Raw genomic sequence first — 23610 nt, 5'->3', positions numbered from 1 at the left:
CTGCAGATCATGAGAGTTCTTAAAAATTCTATGTGGCCCAATGTCATTAAGGGAATGGCAAAATTACTCCTATGAACTTGTGAGGGTGGGGGTTATAGGCTTGGTGAGACACACAGCATTTTAAAAGAAGTCCTACTTTGGTTGCTTTAAAATAGACTGAAGAAGAGCCTTTAGTTGTTCCAAAGAAGTCAGTTGGTCTTTTTTGAGAGTCTTCCTTCTTTATAATGCTCCAAAGAAGGGACATGGTATTAATAATGCGAGGCAGTTCTTCCAAAATGGCATTCCTAGCATTTCTCAGGTTTGCAGGTTCAGCCAAACATGGTGACTAGGAAAAAATAAAAATATGAATGTTAAAGTACATTGTATTGTGCACTACAGAGTGACTGCTCTTATTCTATAATTAGAAGAATTAGAGCCAACTTTTGTAGTGACAGCTTTAAAAATAATTCAGCCATTCGATTTCTGAAATACACTGCTGCTATTTGAGTCTCCTGAATTCCTTCTTCACTATTTTGCCACAGAGAGTTGATTTGTCTAAGAAACCACTAGGATAATATCCTCTTCATGACAAGTGTTACAGGAATAAGAATTGTAAAGAACAAATCATCATAGAGGGGATCTACAAGAAGGCTGGGATATGACTGTTTACAGAGGCCTGCAGTGATAGGATGAGGGCCAATGGTTTGAAGTTAGAGAAGAATAGATTTATGGTGGACATTAGGAGGAAGTTCTTTACCATGAGTGTAGTGGAACACTGGAACAGTCTGCCCAGGGAATGTAGCTGAGGGTCCACCCTTGAATATATTCAAGATGAGGCTCAGCAGGGCTCTGGGCAACCTAATCTAAGGGAGGACATCCCTGCTTACTGCACAGGTGTTGGACTAGATGACCTTTGGAGGTCCTTTCCAACCCAAACCACTCTATGATTCTATGTTATTAAATAAAAAGTAAACAGAAGACTATTTTGGTGACAGAGCAACTGCAGACAAGATATGCAGGAGTAATATTTGTGTGATCAGGATCATCATGAACATTTCCTGCTTAAAATTAACTTTCCTATCTTCAAATAAAAAAAAACCTTCTCTCCTCCTCCCTTACACTTTTAATTTTGATAGTGTTGAGGTGGAAGGTGTCTTTACAAATGAAGAAGCAGCTAGACGTTGAGATAACAAAGAAAAGACAAGACTGGTAATATCAACAATCCAGCCTTATGTCTGCTATATGTAAGTCACAAAGAACTGATGCTGGTGTCATGCTGGAAATCAGCTAGAGACTGTCCACCCTAGACAACAAACTCAAGATAGCCTGAACTTCTGAATTTTCAGGACAGAGTGAAGGCTTAATAGGCAACTGAATATTAACTTCTCTGCCAGAGAAGTGAAGAACCTTGTTTAAATGAACATATGATATATGATGCAGGGAAGTGGGGGGCATATGTAAAGGGCAACATGTAGTGGGCAGGTAGGGAAGACTGTAAATTCCAGGTACCTCAGCCAAAGGGAGAGGGAAATTTGTGTCTGGGAATTTAGGGTAAAAGGGAAGTTGTACCTTCCAGCAATTTGAGAGACCTCACTGGGATTTTTGCCCCATGAACTCTCCTTTTATTTGAATGAAGTTTCACAGGACTCCTCTGTCTCCATTGTGAACATTAAATTCCAGCAAAGGATCAATTTTCCTTTCCCTTTGTTCCTTTCTTTCGGTGTGCTATGATGCTTCTTTAAAGTTATCTTCTTGTACAAGTGCTGCTTTACTACTTACATTCACTTCTGAATGAGAAAGGGTTGCATATTTTGATGAACTGGTGCCAAGGTGTCAAGAAAGCAGTAGGCATTAAGCACTCACCTTTTTACTTTGATTAGGTTGATCCAGAAGGCAGAAGTGACTAATGGTTGTCAGACCTTCCAAAAGGGTTAGTGGGTAATCAGGTGTAACATTTTCTCTTTTAGAACTTAAGCTTCAGAGGGAAGGGAACAAACAAACAAACAAAGAAGAAGTTTAACAGGCCAAGTGGTATTTCCTTGATTAAACATTCCAGCTGAAATGTTTCTATTCAACAGTTAAAAGGGTATCAGAATGACCAGAAAGGAATATCAAAACAAAGGATTCACAAACTATGCTTGGACAACTCTGTTTCCTTGTCTAGGTATTTCAGAGTATTATTCCCCACCTGACTGTAAGTCTTTAGTGTTAAAATTATTTCTCCCTACTCCTTTCATTCACTGTCTGTTCTGAACAGTATCACTGGCTCTTTCTTCTCCAGGGTGTCTCTTCTCAACTAGTCCTCCAAAATGCTCAGTCTTGTCAAAACTGGGAACTTCTTTTTATCTGGACAGCAGGCAGAGGGGAACAGGATCTGTCACAGCTGCTGGTCATTCTTGCAACCACAGGGAGCCCTGCTGCAACAGTACTGCCTCTGCTGCACCCAAGGTTTGAGGGACAGATGCCTGCATTTACAGCAGGGTTTGAGGATCAAGCTCTGGGAGCCACAATGCTAAACCAGTAACTTACTATGTACTTACTACGTACTGTGCTCTAGTAAGGGGAATGTTCAAAAGCTTCAGCATAACAAATCCCACACTACAGACTCTTCTTACCTTGCAGACAATTTTGCAGATGTCTTCACAGCTTCATTTTCATACTGTTTGACAAGCTCATCCAGGTTTTTACAGATCTGCACGACAAACGGTGCTACAGTCCAGCCCAAAGACTTCCCAAAATAGGGCAGGGAACATGTGACTAAGCCAACCCAAGAAGGATGCATCCCATAGCCATACTCTGGTTGCAAACCTCTAACCACAGCAGAGACGAATAATCCCTGTGAAGTTATGGGGTGCGGATAGACATACTGCATTGCACCAATAGCCTGCTGAAAATTCAGAGCCTGCTGCCATTCCTTGGAGAGGTCTGGCTGATTCTCCTGCTCCTCATGGGTCTGTCCAAGATGGTACTCCAAGACAATCAATACCTGCAAGAGCTTCAGCAACTCAATCTGGAGTGGATGTTCACTCCATATTTGATCATGCCCAAAATTGATTAGGCTCTCTTCAAAGAGTTCTTCTTCAGGAGCATTATTCACTCCACCTGCCATAAGCAGTTCATACCGTTTCTGACTTATGTACATTGATGCAGACAAAGAAAGGAGAACGAACTCCTGTATTTTGCATCTTCCTAGCAAATTGCGTATGAACTCCACATTCTTGCTCTCTGCTGCCTTTGCCATGGCAGCTAGCTGTGTCATCACTCTAATCAGGACTTCCACACTTTTTACCTGAACATCTCTGTTGCCAAGCACATCTCTGTGGGTGACCTTCAAGTAGCACGGATAATATGAGCGCAGGAAACTGAGACAGAGGTAAGTGAGCAGTTCTATTAGAAGAGAATGAGGACACATGGTTGGGGACTGAGTCGGAAGCTTGCCATAAAAACTCTGCCCGACAAGAGCTTCCTGATGACGAGCCAAGAGATTGTAAATAAGATTCAAATGTGCGGTGGAGCTGGTGTCCATGCTTGTACTAGCTACAGCTTCAATAAATTCTTTAGGGTTTGTTTTAAGCACTGCCTCCAGAACAGAAAAAGCATACAATACCCTCTTAGAATCATAAGGCTGCAAATACAGCAGCATGTGTTTGAACAGTGCCTCAATCATCTCCTGCTTTTCTTTCTGCTGCTTGAGCAACCTAGAATGGGTAATTTCCTGGAGCTCCAAGTCTACCTCCTCATCACTTGACAGAGATTCTGATGCTTGAGTCCTCTCAGAGTCAACACGCACAAGGTTTAATACTGCATTGGATTTGGAGCTTTCAGAGAGGAATGCGTTGAGAGAACTCACATGGTTTGTGGTCTCTCTGCCATCAGTTGCAGCACTGTCATTGTCCTCATTGCTCACTTCTTGCAGTTCCAGAGAAGGAGAAAAAGAGGATGTATTTTCACTGTCATGGCCTGTGCTGGTGTCTGCTGATTCTGTGTGCTCACTATTATCTTGGTCACCATCTGCTTCATATGAAGATACTGGATTACAAGAGACATTTTTTTCAGATGGTTCAGTTTTTAACTCTGGCTTCTCTGGATCTTTTTCTACTTCTGCCCAAATTGCTTCTCTATCCACCGTAGTAAACTGGCTCAGTGGAAGGTTCTCCTCAGAATTGCTTTCAGACATGTCACACTCTCTCAAAGACACCTTTTTCTTGCAAAGCCAATCACATATATTTTCTGGGGAAAAAAAAAATAAGAAAAAATATTTTTACCCCAAAAGAGCAGATTTATATTGAATAAGCCATGGTGAGAAAAAAGAGGTTAAAAAGTCACTCTGCTCTAGTCTACTATTAACTGCAACAAGTGGAGCTAAAACGACCAGCTGGGTTAAGTGTAAGCAAGAGTACAGGATCAAAACATCAAGCATATGCTGTTTTTCCCATGCTATGTCTCCCTAGACAGACAATTCTTTTTTATGCCTCCTGAGCATAAAATGTTTGTTGAGATCAGAAGGGAAAGGAAAAGGACAGCAACAAAACATTATTTGTTTTTAAATTTTACTTTTTAAGAGCTAATGTTTTCCTTCATTACATGCTGTGGAACAAGGAAGGAAAATATTAGCTCTGTTTGTGTATAGCATCTAATAAACAGGTCTCTGTGGATGCTATAAAGGTCTAACTATTTGCCAATTGAAACAGAAAAACAATTATGCAAGTCAACAGCTAGGTTAACAGTAATGAGACAGACAGCTGACACGGAAGCTTCTTTACACAAAACTACCAGACACTTCACTGTCTTCCTGTTCTGCTCCAGGAAACACCCTTGTCTATTTAGGCCAAATGGTGAAGCGTGTCATTTCCATACCACTCCCAGCAATCCCAAACCTGAACAGACTGCAAGCCTCCCCCAGACTCTGCACTTAAGAGTGAACCCTGGGTCCATACCTGTCTCAGTCTTCCTTTCTCAGCTGCTTCCCACAAGTCTCTGTAACATTTGTCTGCCCTATATTTGACACACAGCTCATACGCGGTTCAAAATGTTTCTCATTACAGGTCTTGAAATGGAGATCTTGATCTGTCAAATCTATTTTGCCAAGATGAAGACACTCTGCAACATTCCTAATTTTGAGTGGCTGAAGGTTATCTTCAATTCAAAATATCTCTCTTTGCTTCTGCATCCTAACTCTGGGATGCATCTGACATATGCAACAAGGGCTCAGCTATTCTTCTTTTAAATCAAGATGGATCTTTTTTGGACAAAGGTAATGATTAGGATATAATTTTTAGAAGTTAGCAGAATTAGGTGTAGATTCTTTGTGTAAGTGCACCCTAAACAGCAAGCTGGTTCTCATAACCTGAGTGATTATTGTAACACTATGCTGAGTGAATCATTATCAAAAAGTATTCTAAATAAAGAATCCTGGTATGAGGGTGCATGGTGTACTGTGGCAAGACTGGAGAGAGTGAGGTTTGTCTGTCCATCCTGCCTACATGAACAGTTCCTGGACTGATATAGTCACCAAATTGCTCCTGGATTTCATTTGGTTGCAGACCTAGTTTTGCTCGAGAAGGGATCCCATGAACAGTGAACACACATGCTGTGTGGATCATCTGAGAACGGCAATGAGAAGTGTGGGACAAGATCCCAGAGCAAAGCAGGGAGCAATCCAAACTAACAGCGTAGGTGCAGCCACTGTAATAGAAATTATCATTAGACCATCATCTAGCATGACTTACTCCTGAACTCTCTTGTACACAACACTGAGAGGTATTTGGATGAGGAGGAAAATATGAAACTGATACAAGACAACTTAGGGTAGGAGGATACCATTGCACTTCAGAGACTACCTTCAGTAGGTGTTCAGGAGTATGCAATGCTGTGTTAGCACTTACAGTTTCAGTCCAAGAACAGTTTTACCTGCTGAATTTTTCTGTTTGATGTAGTGGATGGACGTGCGCTGTGTCTTAGGATGAAGCAGCAGCAGCAGGACTGGTTCAAGAATCCGTGCAACATCATTAAGTGAAAGAGCACGGATCAGCCAGCCCTGTGCTGCAGCACCAATTGCACCATCTGAACAATTGAGACTGTCCAGTACCACAAACAGAGACCTGAGTGGAGAAATCAGAACGAAGAAGTACAATTGAAAATCCTAAACAAAGTTAATGCAAACCACAGAAGAGTGGCAGGGAACAGACACAACGCATGCTCGACTGAGCAGCAGCTAATGGCTCATGCCTGCTAACAACAGCTTGGTCATGCACGTTTTCCCGCGTTGAGATCAAGCACACATGCATTTGTAGAAGCAAGACCATACACACACTCACACTCTAGAAGAGCAGCATATTTTAAAGCTCTTTCACATATTTATTTAGAAACACTCTTAGTGCTTTTGTCTCATTTTATACAGAGGCTATGACGGCGTGAAAAAAAATTAGACTACTTTTGTTGCTGTTTTGGAGGTTTGTTTTGTTTTGTTTTGTTTTCTCACAGGTAGCTGGTTTTATTTTCTTTGGAAAGAAATTTAACCCATTCCAAGATAAAAGAAATATCTGCTATGCAGAAGCTTGTCTACAAGCTGCTCTTCATATGTGAAGCTCTTTCTAATTTTACAGGAACTTCCTTCACACAGGAAAGTGCACCATGCACACAGAGTGCTTTGCAAAGGTGCAAGAAAGTTGAAGATCTTCCTTTTGTTCATTTTTTTGTTCTCTTTATAGAGAACTTTTTCCCACCTAAGAAAAAGAAAAAAGAACAGAGCAAAGCATCATATAGTTTTAATATATAAATCTAAGTCTAAGTCAGTGGAAATAGAAAATACCTGTCAAAGGACCGATTGTGAGAAGTCACTCTGCTGCCTTGGATCTCTCTGGTCAGATGCCACATGACAGAGAATCTGAACAGTGCTTCCAGCCTTGTCCCCTTTGTAAGGAAACAAGACAGATACATATTTTTTTGCAGCATTTGTCTCCAAGTAAAATGTTAGTGATTTTTAAACCTTTAGCAGAACAACAGCTATTGTCTACATGACTGCTAATCTTTCCCAGATAGTTTGAGAGATTGAGACTAAACCAAAACACTAGGTATCTATCCCTGGAGGTTTTTAAGGCCAGGCTGGATGTGGCTCTGGGCAACCTGATCTACTGTAAGGTGTCCCTGCCCCTGGCAGGGGGGGGTGGAACTAGATGATCCTTGAGGTGCCTTCCAACTTTAAGAATTCTATGATTCAATAATGCACAGCCAGAAATTAACAGCCATGGTGTCTGTGGGAGAGAAAAAAGACGACTTGCCAATACACTAAAAATGTATTTTAGGACCCTGCTGACTGCAGAGGAGTTGTACCAGATGACCTTTGGGAGTCTCTTTCAACCTGATGCATGCTGTGACTCTTGCATATAAACATTGTAGTTTTGGTTTGGTGTTAAGGAGGTTTAAAAACCTGGATGGCAAAACAGGAAGACACTGGTATATTAGGTAGTGTTTATTAATGCTAATTGTGTTTAAAAGATTTTAAAGGATTTCCAAACTTTCAATTTTGCAAGAGCAAAGATGAAAACAACACCAAAGACTAAAGGTGGCTGTTGTAAGTTTTATTGTGCAAGGCACTCCTCACAAATATACTGTAAGTTATGAAGAACTGTTCTGTCATTAAACTAGGCAAATGCCTACAGCTTACTTATTAGGGGATCTTAATACTGAAGTGGACACAGGATCAACATTGTGTTGACATACACTTACAAGATAATAAAGTCTGCTGGAATATGAAGTTTACAAAATCAACACAAAATAAGCTGGGTGGCTTTGAAAATATTTACAAATCCTGCAAGTTTTTAGATATTACATAATTTGGGCTGAAATTAAAACAGCTCCAGCATGCATGGAGAGCTGTTGTATCTAGGGATTAGGTTTAGCAGTAGTTCCATGATGAATAAATATCAGGGAATTGCAAAGGCATGGACAGAATCTGTTGGACTCCTAGAAGACAGAGGGACCGTGGAGTGAAGATATAGGGTGGAAGGGAATTTAAGGCAGTCTGGGAGGCAATGCAACAATTCTACAGTGATGAAGGGGTTTCAGTGAATACAGGAGTCACCTTATCACGATCCAGAAGTGCATGGCAGATGATATCTTCGCAAATATTTGCTGATGGTGCCAAGCAGTGCAGCCTGTAGAACAGTTCCACACAGGCAATATGATGCTCCCGTGTCTCTTTGTTCAGCTGATCCCAGAGCACACAGGCTACTCTCTAGGGAAAAAGAATTATTAATAAGAAGAACAGTAATGATGATAATAGTAATAATACCCTTTTCTTCCCTGACTTAAAACATTCCCATTGCACAAATGCCCTCTATTACCAAAGGGATTTCCAAATCATTTTAGTTTAGCAAAGAGCCATAATTCAGGTCATACACTCAGACCTAAAGGAATGGAACCTTCCTATCCTAGCAGGATAGGTAATTCAAATGTACACAACCAGCAGTTAAGAAAATTAGTTTCTGCTTTTATTTTCTGGGTCAAAGTCTAACAGATTATTCCTGTGCCAGGCACACCAATTACAAACACAGTAATTAATGATGAAAAGATCTTGGAACCAACCCTCATATCAACACTAAATAAATGATCAGGAGAAGGAAAGCGTAACTCAAATATACATACTGAAAACAAGGAGGATGGAATGTTTCATTACTGTTACCCACTTATACTTTCTCTTATTGCACCTCCCTGGAGGTGTTTAAGACCAGGCTGGATGAGGCTCTGGCCAGCCTGATCTAGTGTGGGGTGTCCCTGCCCATGGTTGGAACTAGATGATCCTTGTGGTCCCTTCCAACCCTGAATGATACTATGATAGCTTAGAGTGAATCAAAGCTTAGAGTGAATCAAAGTTCTCTATCGCATAGCTTTCAAGCTAATGAAACCAAACCTTCAAATCAGAAATCAACTATATCTACTGCCCCAAGAATGAGGGCACAGAACCAACTGATAGTTTGAAAATGACCTGTCACTTTTGAACATCCTTTTGAGAAGCACATGAAGAATGCAATTGCTTTCAAATGCTTGTGGAAGCAAAAACCAGCAGTGTGTCATTGTAACACAGGCATGATGCCCCCCAAACATCCATCCTCAAATAACTTTGGCTTTCCCACCCCATCCTTAAAGGTTCAGTGTTGCTGGACTGTAAAAGGAAAGAGAAAATTGACACCTGGTAGAAATCTGTTTTCTCTGAGATGATCTTTAGAACTCCGGGAGCAATAGGAGGAAGGGTGATCATCTGTAGCTTTCCACAAAAGGGGTTGTGGCTAGACATTTTGTACCGCTTCATTCGGTCTTCTATCACGAGTGCCAGTGACTGGGAATGGTTGATCACCTCCAGCAATGTGAAGATGGACACGTTCTGAACATAGCAGTCATTCACACAACAGCATATTGTCATTAAGGACTTCAGCCACAGAGGGAAGCTGGCATCACAACCTCCTCAGAAGGTAAGTGAGAAAGAAGTTTTTGAATAATCTCAAGATTGTGGTCATATTTTCAAGAATTCTTCAATCAAGTTCACAAGACCAAGAGACAAAAATGACTGCCCAAATCTAACTGCCATGCTGTCAGCAAGTCCCTTACCTTGGAAGGGGCTTGCTTCAAAGCAAGTCATATTCTTATCCCAATTCCTCTCAGGTGAAAACTCTTGCAGGACCTCAGTAACCCACTAACTAGTGGATTTCTCCTTCCCAGATTATGTTTTTTTCCCAACTATTTTTTACAGCTGCTGTTTTCCAGTAGTTATTGTCAAAGCCAACAGAAGTCTGTGGATCCAAGGATGCTCTTTAGGGTAGTGTGGAGCATATAATTTCAGAAGCCATGAAGCACACATTGGATTGATGTGGCTAACATCAAGTCAAGCCATCTTTGTTTCTCTTGACTGAATAATCAGTTTCATTAAAGCTTGAGTAGAGGAATCTGAAGTATGGTTCACACCTCTGGCTTCTAAAACAAATGTTTCAGCAGCTTTACTACTACAACAAAATTACCACTTTCCCTTCTCCCCATCAGACAACTTGTGTAACACATTCAGCCCAGACTTCCATTATCAGATGTTCTCCCCTTTTTGGCTTTAAACCTTACTGTATTGACCAGAGTGTGAAGTTTAAAAGGACTCTGAAAAGAAACTTCTATAATCCTAGGAAGATATTCCTAAGAAACACAATTATGTAAGCAAGCCATTGTGTCCATTGCTGACCATGTGGAAGGGACTACAAATACTCAAACGTCCACTTCAAGCAGACAGCTCAACCACACAACTCACCCTTAGCAAAGTGGTGATATACCCATATATTGCTAAGGAAGGGAGATTAAATTTTTTATGAGATAAGGAAGAGAATCCAAGTTTTCAGTTTCCCACCTCTCCATTTACTACAAACCCATATTGTCAACTATCCTTCAGGCCAGTAACCGCTCCTGCTAAAGCTAATGAATGAATTTGAATTCCCAGAACAAACAGGTCCTCCTGTTACACAAGATTATTCTTATATGTCAGTTTATATTGGATTCCTTTGAATTCAAGCTGACAAGCAAAGGGAACTTTTCTTACCAGGAATCTGAGAGAGGGAGAGAGAGAACTGCTCCATCTCCTCCTCTGAAAGATAGACTGGGAATGTGGTACAATCCAACAAGAGGTGACAAGCTGCAGCAAAAGCTTCCTTGCAATCACCTCTAAGGGGTCCCAAGACAAGCATTACTTGTTCTAAGTCCCACTCTTCTTCCTCCTTTTCCTTTTTAGTACCACAGTTGTGGTCAGAAGGAAGAGGATCAGAACTTTTGTTCTTGAATGGTGACCCTCGGACTGAGAACAAGTCTGAAAGCATTTGTTTAAACTGAGGTACTGTGATTTGCTTTGCATCCCAGGGGCTCTTTTTCTTGCCAGTATTTTCAGGTAATCTGTAGCCATTCTCTTTCTTCTCCTTTCCATTCAGATTCATTGTTGAGATTCTTTCATTACTTGTTTCCTGAAATTGCATCCCAAAAATGTATTTACTGGAAAACTTGGCAACTAGCTCTTGGATGCAATACAAAGTTTTCTGAATGCTCCCCCCTTTCTTCCAGACATCATCCCTCTCCAGGGTCACGGTCGGCACCCCCAAATGCTGAGAGAGCTCTGGGGAAGAGGCACTTAGACCAATGCCACTATCTTCTGACTTCAGAGTTGGGAATGGAGCCTCATCTTCCTCTTGCAGCACAGACTTAGTCTCCAAGGTTATGTCCACATTCTCCCTTTTCACCGGGCTCTAAAACAGTAACGTTAATGTGGTTAATGTGGCACTCTGTAGATCATTTTAGACTACATAGAGCTATGGCAGGCAGTAGGGAGCAGCAATGACAGAAAAAAGCCCTAGTATCTGCAGTTTTCAGACACAGATTACTTTTACAGAATCATGAGACAGTTATTTAGTTCAACTTAACTGCATTTAAAACCTAACAAATGTTTATATGATTGGCTCAAGAAACACCAACAGATCCATGGCTACAGATGCTGAGCTGATGGAACTGTTTCCTTAAAATCAACACACCACTAGAAACAGTGTTACATATGTTGGATCATTTCTAGTCAAATGCATGTATTTATTGCAAAACTTTGGCAGGCTGTGATTATGTGGTTGCTTTACAACACCTATTCTTCATTCCCTGTCACGGTCTCTTGCACACAAATAATACCACATTGTGTGAAACCAATATATTAATTGAAAGCCTTGCAGACCTAACCAGCCGTAAAGCTGGGTTTGATTTGGCAAACTCAAACCTTTAGCAACTGCATAATGCTGAATGCCTTTTAAAAACCTTTAAATCAAATGCTTCTCTAGAGGTCCTGTTTTAGACAAGACTACACGCCTTCACTGTCACAAATAATTCAAACAGGTCAGGCTGAATATCCAGTATGGATAACAAGGCATCCGATAGCTCTGGAAGAGGCCAAAGAAGGTAAGGTTCAAAGATCTTTATTTTTGCAGTTATTGTCTAGGTTTAAGTCAGGAAAATTAGCAATTTTAAAATAAGTTATGTCAGTGACAACTTTAAACATCTCTGAGTATTGGAAAGGCACCTACCCCATTTCCACTTCCTGTCTCAGCGTCCAAATAGGAAGGGGGCATCTGCACTTTGCTAAGCACCTTGAAACAGGTCTTTAAGGCATGAGTGAGTTCTGGCAAATCTAATACTTCCATATTTTCCAGGAGAGACTGCACCATAAAACTGAGCATCTGTGGAAGATACTGAGTCTGCACTTCAGAGTAGAGCTCCTAAAATAAAAGCATTATTTAAAATAGTTACCACATATTGTTTATTACTCAGCTGTCCAGCAACACTGATAAAGTCAATTCACGAATGGGTAAGCTGTACAAACTTGTTTCAGTGCTATTCCTTCTTTCTTCCTTCTACAGGATGGACACTAAATCATACCCTAAAAATGTCATGATATATCCAACAGTCCCAGGAGATTATTTATCCAAGAATCAAAAGGTGCACTTTTTCATTCTTTGATAGAGTCAGCATATTTAAAAATGCAAACAATTTTCATTTTGCTAGGCAGTAGCATGGGTGGCTGTGTACAATTCAGCGCACAAAACTACACTTTGCAGGACATAGCATGCATATGCACATGTATGTCAGTTTGCCTACTACTCACAACACGAATTACTTGATTTTAAGTTCCTTAAGACTTTGAAGTAGTCAATTTCAGGTTGCCTTACCAAAGGAATCACATCAAGAAGAAACACCAATAGTGTGCAGAGTTCAGACACCGTAGGAGGAGTGCTCATATTTTCAAGAGGGTATTTCATCTGCGTGGATTTGTTTCTGGATCGAGAGAAACATCATTATGTAAGGTTTTTTGTTTTTTTTTCCCTGTAAAAATTCTTCTTACAATAAAAAAGCTTCATTAAACCCACACAAAATACAGAATTGCTAGGCTTTCTGCAGCAAAGTAAAATGGTTCTTCTAACACAGCAGGTTAAAACATTCTGCCAAAATCACCTAGACTGTAGCTTGCATGTGAGATGCTAAAGGGCTTCTAATTTTCTGATTGAATCTCTATACAGCCTTACTACTTCAAGTATGACCTTCTCTCTTGTGTTCAGAAAGACACAGAAAAGGCAGATCTTTATTTTTCTTCAAACACCACTTGTTCTTCTGAGGAAGACTTCTCCCTCCCATACCTTTTCCTTCTTCAGCTGTCATTTTCAGAGTAACTTACTTTGTCCTCAGGTTGCTGGTTTATATCTTATTATTTACCTGCTTTCATTCTTGAATTATTTTAGGATGCAGCTTACATACCTGACCAATGCTACCACGTGTTATGCGCTTCTAGAATTTAAACCCTTCAGTAAATTTTCTTATCTTACACAGATAGCTGTTAAGTGGCATTTTTAAGAGAAGCACTATTGTTTGACAACATAACCACCTGAAGCAATCTTCAAAACATTTGGTCATGTAATCCCAAAGAAAATCTGTGCTTAAGGATGTGATCAACAAGTTGACTGTTTTGACGATTTCCGAAGCATTTTTATTCTCCTTGATGGCACTGTGTGAAAGAGAGAAAAAAGGGGGGGTGGAGGGGGAGGGCAGGTAAACAGATGTTAGTGAAGGTTCCAAGATTCCAAGAGCATGCACATCTCAGTATAAGCTGATGTGTTCTAAAATCTGCCACCCCCCCCTTTCTCTATAGGCTAAAAGACACTGGTTGTTTAAAATGAAGGACTAAATCACTCTGTAAAAGATAGACTTTGATCTTTTCTCTCCCAAATAAAAGAAATCAAGCTTTCAACTCTGAAAATTAAAAGGTTAGAAGTTCTGTCACCAGACCAATTCTTGGCCAATATAGCTGAATTTAATCAACACCAATCATATGCAGTGTACATAATTTTTCTTCTCTGCCCGTCAAGTGTATGTGCAGAAAACCAGAAGCAATAGAAAAATCTCATGAAGAACTTTGTTAAAGACCTAACCTTCCTTAACTGGTCAGATTTTACTATGTTAGCTTAATATAAATGACAAAGTTTCAGTTCACAGTTGATAACTTGTAGTTATACCTTGCAAGTATGTTGCCACTTTGATTGTAGCTCAGTTTCAGATCAGAGCCAAGCGCATCTTTGCAGTAGGAGTAAAAGGCTCTAATAACTTCAAGGAACAGATCGCCAACAACCTGTGGCCCTAAAATTCAAGGGAAAAAAGAATCCAATAGTTGTATCAAAGTCATTGCCAAATATCTCAGTTACTAGCTTGTACAGACTTACATTATTAGGAACTAAGCTAAAAAGAAACGATCACCAAAGTAGGAAGAAAATGCTTCTGTGGCTTTAAAAAATGTCAGACTTTCCAGTTAAAATAAAGGTGAATATAGGGTTAAATATTTTTGGTGTTTTGTTTGGGGTTTTTTGTTTGGTGGGGTTTTTTGCTGTTTGTTTGGGGTATTTTTTTTTGGTGGTTGTTGTTGGCTTTTGGTTTTATTGGGTTGTTGCTTTTTAATTCTAGTTAAATACCATCTGTGGTTCACTTATGAACTTTTTAAAGTAGTTCTTGGAAAGCCATGGCACTGGTTCTACCTTACACTTAAGTCATAAAGCACTTACACTGCAATCATTCTTAAGTGGGCATAATAATAACAGCCACAAACTGAGTTCACATGTGAAAAAAAACTGCCGTGTCTGGATCCGTACAGAGAACAAGCAGGTTTCCCAGCGCACATTTAACACACTAATCTTAGATTAACTTTTGGGAAAGAAAAGATGTTAAAAATAGCAGATTTAAAAGTTCAAATGCTTAAATAATTTGGTTTAGGCAACTAAACTAAACTAAACTAAACAGAGAGCAGCCAGGCAGAGAGGGACCTGGGGGTGCTGGTTGATGGTAGGATGAACATGAGCCTGCAGTGTGCCCAGGCGGCCAGGAGGGCCAATGGCATCCTGGCCTGATCAGGAACAGTATGGTGAGCAGGAGCAGGGAGGTCATTCTGCCCCTGTACACTGCACTGCTTAGGCCACACCTTGAGTACTGTGTCCAGTTCTGGGCTCCTCAGTTAGGAAGGATGTTGACTTGCTGGAAGGTGTCCAGAGAAGGGCAACAAAGTTGGTGAGGGGCTTGGAACACAAGCCCTATGAGGAGAGGCTGAGGGAGCTGGGGCTGCTTAGCCTGGAGAAGAGGAGACTCAGGGGTGACCTTATTGCTCTCTACAACTACCTGAAGGGAGGTTGTAGACAGGCAGAGGTTGGTCTCTTCTCCCAGGCAACCAGCACCAGAACAAGAGGACACAGTCTCAGGCTGCACCAGGGGAGGTTTAGGCTGGAGGTTAGAAGGAAGTTTTACACAGAGAGAGTGATTGCCCATTGGAATGGGCTGCCTGAGGAGGTGGTGGAGTCACCATCACTGAAGATGTTCAGAAGGAGACTTGATAGGGTGCTTGGTTGCATGGGTTAGTTGGTTGGGTGGTGTTGGATGATAGGTTGGACATGATGATCTTGAAGGTCTCTTCCAACCGGGTCTATTCTATTCTATTCTATTCTATTCTATTCTATTCTATTCTATTCTATTCTATTCTATTCTATTCTATTCTAAATAGCCTTATGAAAAAGTGTAAGTTAGGTGGGTGCTGACAATTGCACCCAAATTTCACGGGACACAACTTCTTTGTTTTATCTGAATTTGTCTGTAGATCTTAACAAATAGTAAGTATTTATACCATAAACATGGAACCATTAAACAACAAGTAGTGCATAAAGCATTCCAATGAGTGCCTCTAAAAAGGAAAACATTAAAAAAGCTAAAGTGATTAAGAGCAACAGAAAAGGACAAAGATTTTTGTTATGCTTTAGTTTGCTTCCTTTAAACAAACCCAAACAAACACTGTTAACACTCCAAGACATTCCAAAAGGGAGTGAAAGTCATATTGGCTTAAGGCTCAAGAAGTTATGTTTTGTGTGCTGCCTAGGAGAGAAACATTAAACTGTATAATATGGTTTAGTTAAATGACCCTTGTTTGTAGTTCAGACTAAACCTGACTGTCAGCTAAATAAAACATACAATAGGGTATTAACTGAGATTAATCAATACATTTATAATGTAACAACCTTAGTCTCTTCTTCAGGACTTTCGTCAGGAAATCAAAATACTTTATGGAATGAGGCTTTAACTGTGATAAATAATAAAAAAAAAGTCTTTACTTTTTCTTGAACAGCTAAAACCCAGCTAAAACCAGTGGAAGCAAACATTAACAGCACTGTTGTATAAACAGATTTAGGTATTCATTTGTAGATAAGCAGTACGGAATCCTCATTTTTCCTGGCAGTGCTTTGATAAATCTTTTACAGGAAACATGCTTAAAAGGACTTTCCTGACCCATGAAAGAGGATTAGCTTACTAGATACAGGAGCCTTCAAAATTAACTACATGCCAGCCAAGTGTTTAGTCTCAGTACATGAGTTTTATTCTAAGGCTTAGTCTCTGGTAACATCACTCTGCTTCTCAGGATAATTCCTAGAATGATATTTTGGAATACAGCCAATCATTAAGATTCTATTAGCTTCTAACAAATGCCAGTAGGATTCCTGTTAAATCCTACAAATCTGGCATATTGCTTTGCTTTAATTTTTTGATGGAGAAAGGAGAACTTGCTCTCTAAAATAAGGGCTGGTAGAGCCACACCCTTCTGGTGCTGGCAACCTCATGTTCAAGGGGACAAACATGTGACAGGGAAGAGGAGGAAATTCTTCACATCTCAGTCATGAAGTCTCAAACTATAGCTCCCACAGTAGCATCAGGCTGGCATATGCCAGCAGTGCCACTAGACAGAGGCACCCCTACCTCCCTACACCTGTAACGGGTTATTTCCAGCTGGAGTACCTGCAGGTAAGTGGGCAGCACCACTTACCTGCAGGTACTTGACACCAGTACCACCCCTGCCTGTGGGACTGCAGTGTCTGGAAAAGCAAGATAGTCATGAGAGTTTGACACAAGTGTATAGGAAGGCCTCCAAGCACAGCCAAGAACCAGGTAAAAACCTGGACAAGACCAGCACTTGTCATTTTCCAAATAGAAGACGCTTTATAAGACCAAAAAAAAGGTCTGACAGTATTTTAGAGAATAAACTCCAAGGAATTAACAGAGCAGTATATTGAGAGCAGGGCAGAAGTGGTTCGTTTTAACTGGTCCCTCAGATGGCAGTTCTGTGCATGGTAGAACATTTTCCTCCCTAGGATACATCCATGGTACACAGTAATCTGCAGATAACATGGAGCGGGTGCTCCATCCAGAGCACTGTTCTGAACCATGTTCAAGGCAGGGAACATGGCGTCCTGCACACACATTCAGAATTAAGAGAACTGTGCAGAGTGTTGTATGGAGTCACAGAATACAAAATGTATCTAGTTGGAAGAGACCTCAAATATCATCCAGTCCAATCCTTGACCCAGTATTGAAGAGTCAACACTAGCCATGTCTGTAAGTGCCAGGTCCACACACTGCTTACACATCTCCAGTGATGGTGACTCCAACACTGCCCTGGGCAGACCATTGCAATGTTTGATAATCCTTTCTGTGAAGAAACATTTCCTAACATCCATCCTGAATCACCCCTGGCACAGCTTGAAACCTTTTCCTCTAGTCCGGTCCTGCTGTCAAAGGTGATGAACACCAAGTTACAAGAGCTGTTAGCAGTCAGAAGTGAGAAGCAACATTACCTATTTCAGGTTTGTCAAGGAGACTGATTAGGATGCGGAAGGGTTTCAAATAAGCTTGATGCTGCTCTTCTGTATCAGACTCTGGGAATTTCTGATGTAAAATTTCAATCAAACTCTAGGGAAAAAGAAGGTATCAAAATGTTACATGCAGAAGAGAGCCTGCCATTTTATTAAGATGTGAAGTGTACCTAAATTTAGTTTTTTCCTAGTACAATTTGGCTTCGATTGTCCATATAGGGAAATAAATCAATAATATCTCATCATCTGTACTCAAGAGCTGATCTTATTCAGAGAAGCATTTCTGAATAATTCAAGTAGTTCAGAAAAATGCTACCCTTTGGTTCCATTAGAATCCATTTGTAACGTAAGCACATACTATATGGGGATAAATACAGCACAGCAGGCATTCAGAGAGGTGAAAATGTAACCACCAAAAGGATGTTTCGTTTAGGGACAGAAAGTGAAGGACAAAGTGTAATGAAAACAATTCCAGATGCAGTTTGCACTGACATTTGAAAGGATTGTAAATACATCTATATACAATGAGCACCAACCTCAACCAAAAGATCTTTAGAGTATTTTCCAAAGAAATAGACAGCATGCTCTTCAGAAGTTGTTGAGTCTGGAGCAAAAGTGCCACCTTTAATATCAGAGCCTATGAGATAAAGAAAGGCATCAGGAGTATAGAGATAAACACTACACTACAGTACTGAGCACTACACACGTCATTTAAACAAATATTGAAATTACAGTGTATTTTTAACCTTTGCCATTTCAACACTTGGCTTGAAACTAGCTCATTTATTGTCCAAGGATGGCCTATGTATCACAGTTTGATGCATACAGATATGGTATACTGAACCATAAATCAAACCTCTGGCCAGCCTGATCTGGCTCTGGCCAGCCTGATCTAGTGTGGGGTGTCCCTGCCCATGGCAGGGGGGTTGGAACCAGATGATTCTTGTAGTCCCTTCCAACCCTGAATGATACTATGATACTATGATACCCAAGGCCAGATCCAGTCACAGGGTCAGCAAGGGCAGCTCTCAGGCAACTACATGAAACTTGCCCTGTCAAGTTTTAGTGTCCTCTTACACAATTCAAAGGAGGTAGATGAGGAGATGCTATACGTCTCCTCGACATGTTAAGCCCACATGGAAACTCATGGACTATTCCAGCAGAGCAAGGCTAAAAAAGTGCCTCATGCCTTTCAGCCCACTGAAACACTTCAGAATGAACCATGGACAAGACCATAAATAACTCATCAGATATACTGTGATTCAGGACAGTGGAATGATTTCTGCTTTGAAGAGACCTGTTTGCCAAATGAATGCTTATTTTTATTAAACAGGTACTTAATAAATGGCAACTAAACACCACTTTATTTTTCCCTCTTAGGTATGCAGAATATTGAATACCACTATGTGTTGTACAGTACCTAGCAACCATGCATATAATCTTCTATTGAGTGACATATCTCTCCTCAACAATGTCTGTGTAGCTGATGACAGTATATAGACTAAATCAGTCCTCCGCAATGGAATAGTGCTTTCATTGCAGTCCTAGGGTGAAAAGCAAAGATATTTTAGCTGTTTGTAAACACTGAAACAAGTAAAATTGGTAATGATTTATTTTTAAATATTAACAATATTAATAATATTAATAATATTGATAATAATATTAACACTATTAATTATAATAATGATATTAATGATAATAATAATTCTATTAATGATAATAATATTAACAATATTATTAATGTTTTTTGGGATAAAACCCAACCAACCAACCAAAACCAAACCCAAACCATTAACAACAGAGTATTTTGTATACTAAAAATCTCAAGAAAGAGACTCTGACACAATTGTGATCAGCTTCATTCCATTCCCCCTAGTCCTATCACTACCTCAGGATCTCAGGTAGTGATAGGACTAGGGGGAATGGAATGAAGGTGGAGGTGGGGAGATTCAGGATAGATGTGAGGAGGAGGTTCTTCACCATGAGAGTGGTGAAACCCTGGAATGGGTTGTCCAGGGAGGTGGTCGAGGCCCCGTCCCTGGGGGTCTTTAAGAGCAGGCTGGATGAGGCTCTGTCCAGCCTGATCTAGTGTGGGGTGTCCCTGCCCATGGCAGGGGGGTTGGAACTAGATGATCCTTGTGGTCCCTTCCAACCCTGAATGATACTATGATACTATGATACTATGTTCTTATTTAAGGTACAGCTAAGCTAAAAAATATTAAAGACTTTATTATGTTATGCCATGAGACTTAAAATTACTTGTTACTTTCAAAACACTGACTATACTGCTAGGTAAGTTAGGAAATGATGGGGAACAGCTCCTATTTCAAGTAATAGTTTCTTTTCTAGTATTTAACAGAAGTATCTTAGTTTAGTGAAGACAATTCCAAATGCTGAAATCCTGCTTGAAAAAGGAGCTCAATATCTTTTCCATACGCAGTTTCTCAGGCCTGAGTACTCCAAGCACATTCCAAGTACTACACACTAATCACTGTGAAAGCACACCTCTATCTGGAGTTGTAAGGAGTTTAAAAATCACCAGTTTCCTCTACTATTAACACTAATGAGGGAACATAAACACTGCAAAACTTCATTGGTTTTCAAGGTATAAAATCCAGACATCTGGTAATCACAGAGGCAGGAACTAGACTGGTTTCACAGAAGACAGCTTCCCGCAAAATGCACGCGACAACACCAAAATACTCTTACCAAAGCAGTATAAAATGGGAAAAAGAAGAGAATCACTTCTAGAGTGTTTCTTTGCACAAGGACATTTGAATCCAATACTGATGCACACAAAGATTTTATCTGTAAAAGCAAAAGAAAGCATAAAGGTGTTTTACTTTATGGTAACATTATAACTGTTGGTCTGTCCTCCCAGGCAATCTATGACAGAACAAGAGGACACAGTCTCAAGCTGCACCAGGGGAGGTTTAGGCTGGATGTTAGGAAGAAGTTCTTCATGGAAAGAGTGATTTGCCATTGGAATGGGCTGCCCAGGGAGGTGATGGAGTCACCATCACTGGAGGTGTTTAAGAAGAGATTGGATGGGGCGCTTGGTGCCATGGTTTAGTTGATTAGATAGTGTTGGATGATAGGTTGGACTCAATGATCTCCAAGGTCTTTTCCAACCTGGTTAATTCTATTCCATTCCCTTCCATTCCCTTCCATTCCATTCCATTCCATCCCATCCCATCCCATTCCATTCCATTCCATTCCATCCCATCCCATTCTATCCTATCCCATCCTATCCCATCCTGTTAATAATCACAAGAAGGAAATAAAATAAACTTGGTTAAATGTGAACAGTACATTTTTCAATAAGAGGATAACTACTCAGCCATTTAACTCCTGCCCCCAAAATGAGTTTAAAAAAAAAAAGGAATATTTGTGGAGTACTGTTAAAAGGATCATTAATACTTATGGAATAATTGGTTTTGTAACAATACAGATTGCCACAGTGCATATCAAACAGAATGTGAAGCCTCACAAAATGCAGATATTAAAGTACTTTAACTAGCACTATAGTTATTCCATCACTCATGTTCAACATAAATTGCCACCTACTAAACTGCCACCTGCTACCATTTTGCTGAAGGGAAAAAAAAACCAGATACTAAATTTCAAGATTGTCTTCCAGGGCAATTGTCTTCTGTGCAAACACAGGGGAATCCAGGTTAAACACTGGATATACCGTACTACAGAAAAGCTGGTCTTCAACCTTAAATGCAAATTCAGAACAAGTAAAGAAAAGATGTCTAACCTATCATCTGCTTTGAAACAGAGTCAGTCTTTCAAGAGGGTATGCAGTACCAATAACCAAAACCTGCAGAAGCTTCAGAAGACTGACATTCTGCAGGCTACCCAAAATCAGTATGGGACATTATCTCCTGTATTTCAGGTAAAATGTTCACATGAAGTATTCATATTAAGCAATTCCATTAGCCTCTCTTTCTGTCTCCTCAAAATATTTTTAAGAGCATGCCATTCTAATTGAATACACAGAAGTCATAATCTGCTAGTATGCTAGTAGTATGTTCAATGAGCTCTGTAAGACTGTTCTACAAAACGTGCAATGAACTTACTGTGAGGTTATAATCAGTGCCAAGCATGTACTTCTGCTGTTTTCCAGGTAGCTCTCTGTTGATATGGCTGACCACAAAAAGAGAAGCAGGCAGCCTGATGGATGGGCTGGCCAGGACACTGCCCCAGAGTGCTCCATAGAACACTTCCTGGCCCATCAGTAAGGACAGCTTCACAAGCAGAGCATCTGTTCTGTATGGAAATACATTTGGCATACGAAATCATGGTTTTATTAGTTTAATTTTATAGCATAAAAAGGCAATTGTAAACAGAATTAGAATTGTAGTTGGCATTATTTATTTTATTTCCTCATCTTTCTGCTATTTGTACTGCTGTTTTCACAGGAAGATGGCCAGCATCTGACTGTATCAAAGCAACTGAGAAACACTCAATCCTTTGTCACTGTGCACCCTCACTGAAACAAAGTCTCTATGCATACTTTAGGAAACTTCTTGCCTGAAAAATTGAGATGAAGATACTAAGCTTTAACCAAATTGTGGGGGTAGCTCTGACTGCAAAATATTTACAACCAAAAGTGTGTGACAATGAACTGGAAATAATTTAAGCTGATGCTAGACTCTGAAAGCGAATTTTCAGTCTGGGAACTGGAAGATAATCTACATACCTATATATAGAAATCCAAGGGCTGAAATTGTAAGTCACTGAACCAAAAAAAAACCAAAAAGCAGTAAAATTATATGCTGTCAGTTGATGAACACGAGACTGTACACTAACACTGAAATTAGTTTAAAAGGCATTGGAGGTCTTGTGTCTGAAAGCAAACTTGCTGCTTTGGCAATTCTGTTAGTAGTCTGATATTTGACTACAACATAGTAATTAAAATGTCACATGAGGAATGTAGAAGTAAGAAAAGAGGAAGAAGTGTCCAGCACAGAAGAGGGACACTCCACCCCCAAGAATCTGATGTTCTTTTTCATTTCTTTATAAAGTAGCTCTTGAGCCCTATTTTCTTTTCCATTTTCTGTGTGTGTCTGTGTGCAAACTCTGATGTATGTGAGTGTTTAAGAAGGAAATAGTTTCTAGAGTGAAGCATGACCTGAACTAGTACTTTTGACACTTTCAGGAAAAGCAGGGGATATATTAGTGTTAGTCCTTGATGGTGAAGATTTGAAAACATTCAGTGAAAAGTCTCTCAAGAAGTTCAGTCTGGAGAAGAGAAGGCTCCGAGGTGACCTAATTGTAGCCTTCCAGTATCTTAAGGGGGCCTACAGGAAGACTGGGGAAGGACTTCTCAGGATATCAGGTAGTGATAGGACTAGGGGGAATGGAATGAAGCTGGAGGTGGGGAGATTCAGGCTGAATGTGAGGAGGAGGTTCTTCACCATGAGAGTGGTGAAGCCCTGGAATGGGTTGTCCAGGGAGGTGGTTGGGGCCCTGTCCCTGGAGGTGTTTAAGACCAGGCTGGATGAGGCTCTGGCCAGCCTGATCTAGTGTGGGGTGTCCGTGCCCATGGCAGGGGGGCTGGAACTAGATGATCCTTGTGGTCCCTTCCAACCCTGACTGATACTATGATACTAAGTTGAATTTTAAATAGATCTAACACATCTCCCAATCAGACACCTTGGTCTCTGTTTCATGCTCCAATGAAACAGAGAAATGCATCTTTACAATGAAAGAAAAAACTTCCTTGCACTATTTTATATTTCACAAAATAGCATTAAATCAATTTTATCATAAATCTATCACAGTGAAATATACAGCCAGTTCCTGTCTGTGATCCTGTTTGCTCAAGGCACAGAGGTAAACAGTGCCATCAAGAAAGAACAGGGGAAAAGGGGATGAAACCGGAAGTCAGATCTTGGAA

At 40.3% G+C, this 23610-nt stretch overlaps 1 protein-coding gene across 4 annotated transcripts in view; it reads right to left on the bottom strand.

The window, feature by feature from the left end:
* DOP1B (DOP1 leucine zipper like protein B) overlaps positions 1-23610 on the bottom strand; it is a 58679-nt gene that overhangs the window by 19282 nt on the left and 15787 nt on the right. For 3 of the 4 annotated variants that reach the window (XM_068144584.1, XM_068144585.1, XM_068144586.1), the window contains exons 5-21: positions 21788-21977; positions 20412-20510; positions 19123-19246; positions 18239-18339; positions 17685-17799; positions 14043-14163; positions 13415-13534; positions 12705-12810; positions 12063-12254; positions 10553-11246; positions 9170-9441; positions 8063-8215; positions 6791-6891; positions 5890-6080; positions 2595-4209; positions 1843-1954; positions 137-325 (exon numbers count right to left, since the gene is read on the bottom strand). In XM_068144584.1, the coding sequence (XP_068000685.1) occupies positions 137-325; positions 1843-1954; positions 2595-4209; positions 5890-6080; positions 6791-6891; positions 8063-8215; positions 9170-9441; positions 10553-11246; positions 12063-12254; positions 12705-12810; positions 13415-13534; positions 14043-14163; positions 17685-17799; positions 18239-18339; positions 19123-19246; positions 20412-20510; positions 21788-21977 (4495 nt within the window). The remainder of the gene's footprint in view (positions 1-136; positions 326-1842; positions 1955-2594; positions 4210-5889; positions 6081-6790; positions 6892-8062; positions 8216-9169; positions 9442-10552; positions 11247-12062; positions 12255-12704; positions 12811-13414; positions 13535-14042; positions 14164-17684; positions 17800-18238; positions 18340-19122; positions 19247-20411; positions 20511-21787; positions 21978-23610) is intronic. The other variant, XM_068144587.1, reaches the window with a different exon arrangement.

The sequence above is a fragment of the Melanerpes formicivorus genome, unplaced genomic scaffold (genome assembly GCF_026170545.1).
Source record: "Melanerpes formicivorus ecotype bairdi unplaced genomic scaffold, bMelFor1.0.p_v2 SCAF_11, whole genome shotgun sequence".
Lineage (NCBI taxonomy): Eukaryota > Metazoa > Chordata > Aves > Piciformes > Picidae > Melanerpes > Melanerpes formicivorus.
The sequence above is the reverse complement of the archived record's forward strand: the minus strand, read 5'-3'. Positions and strand labels throughout refer to the sequence as shown.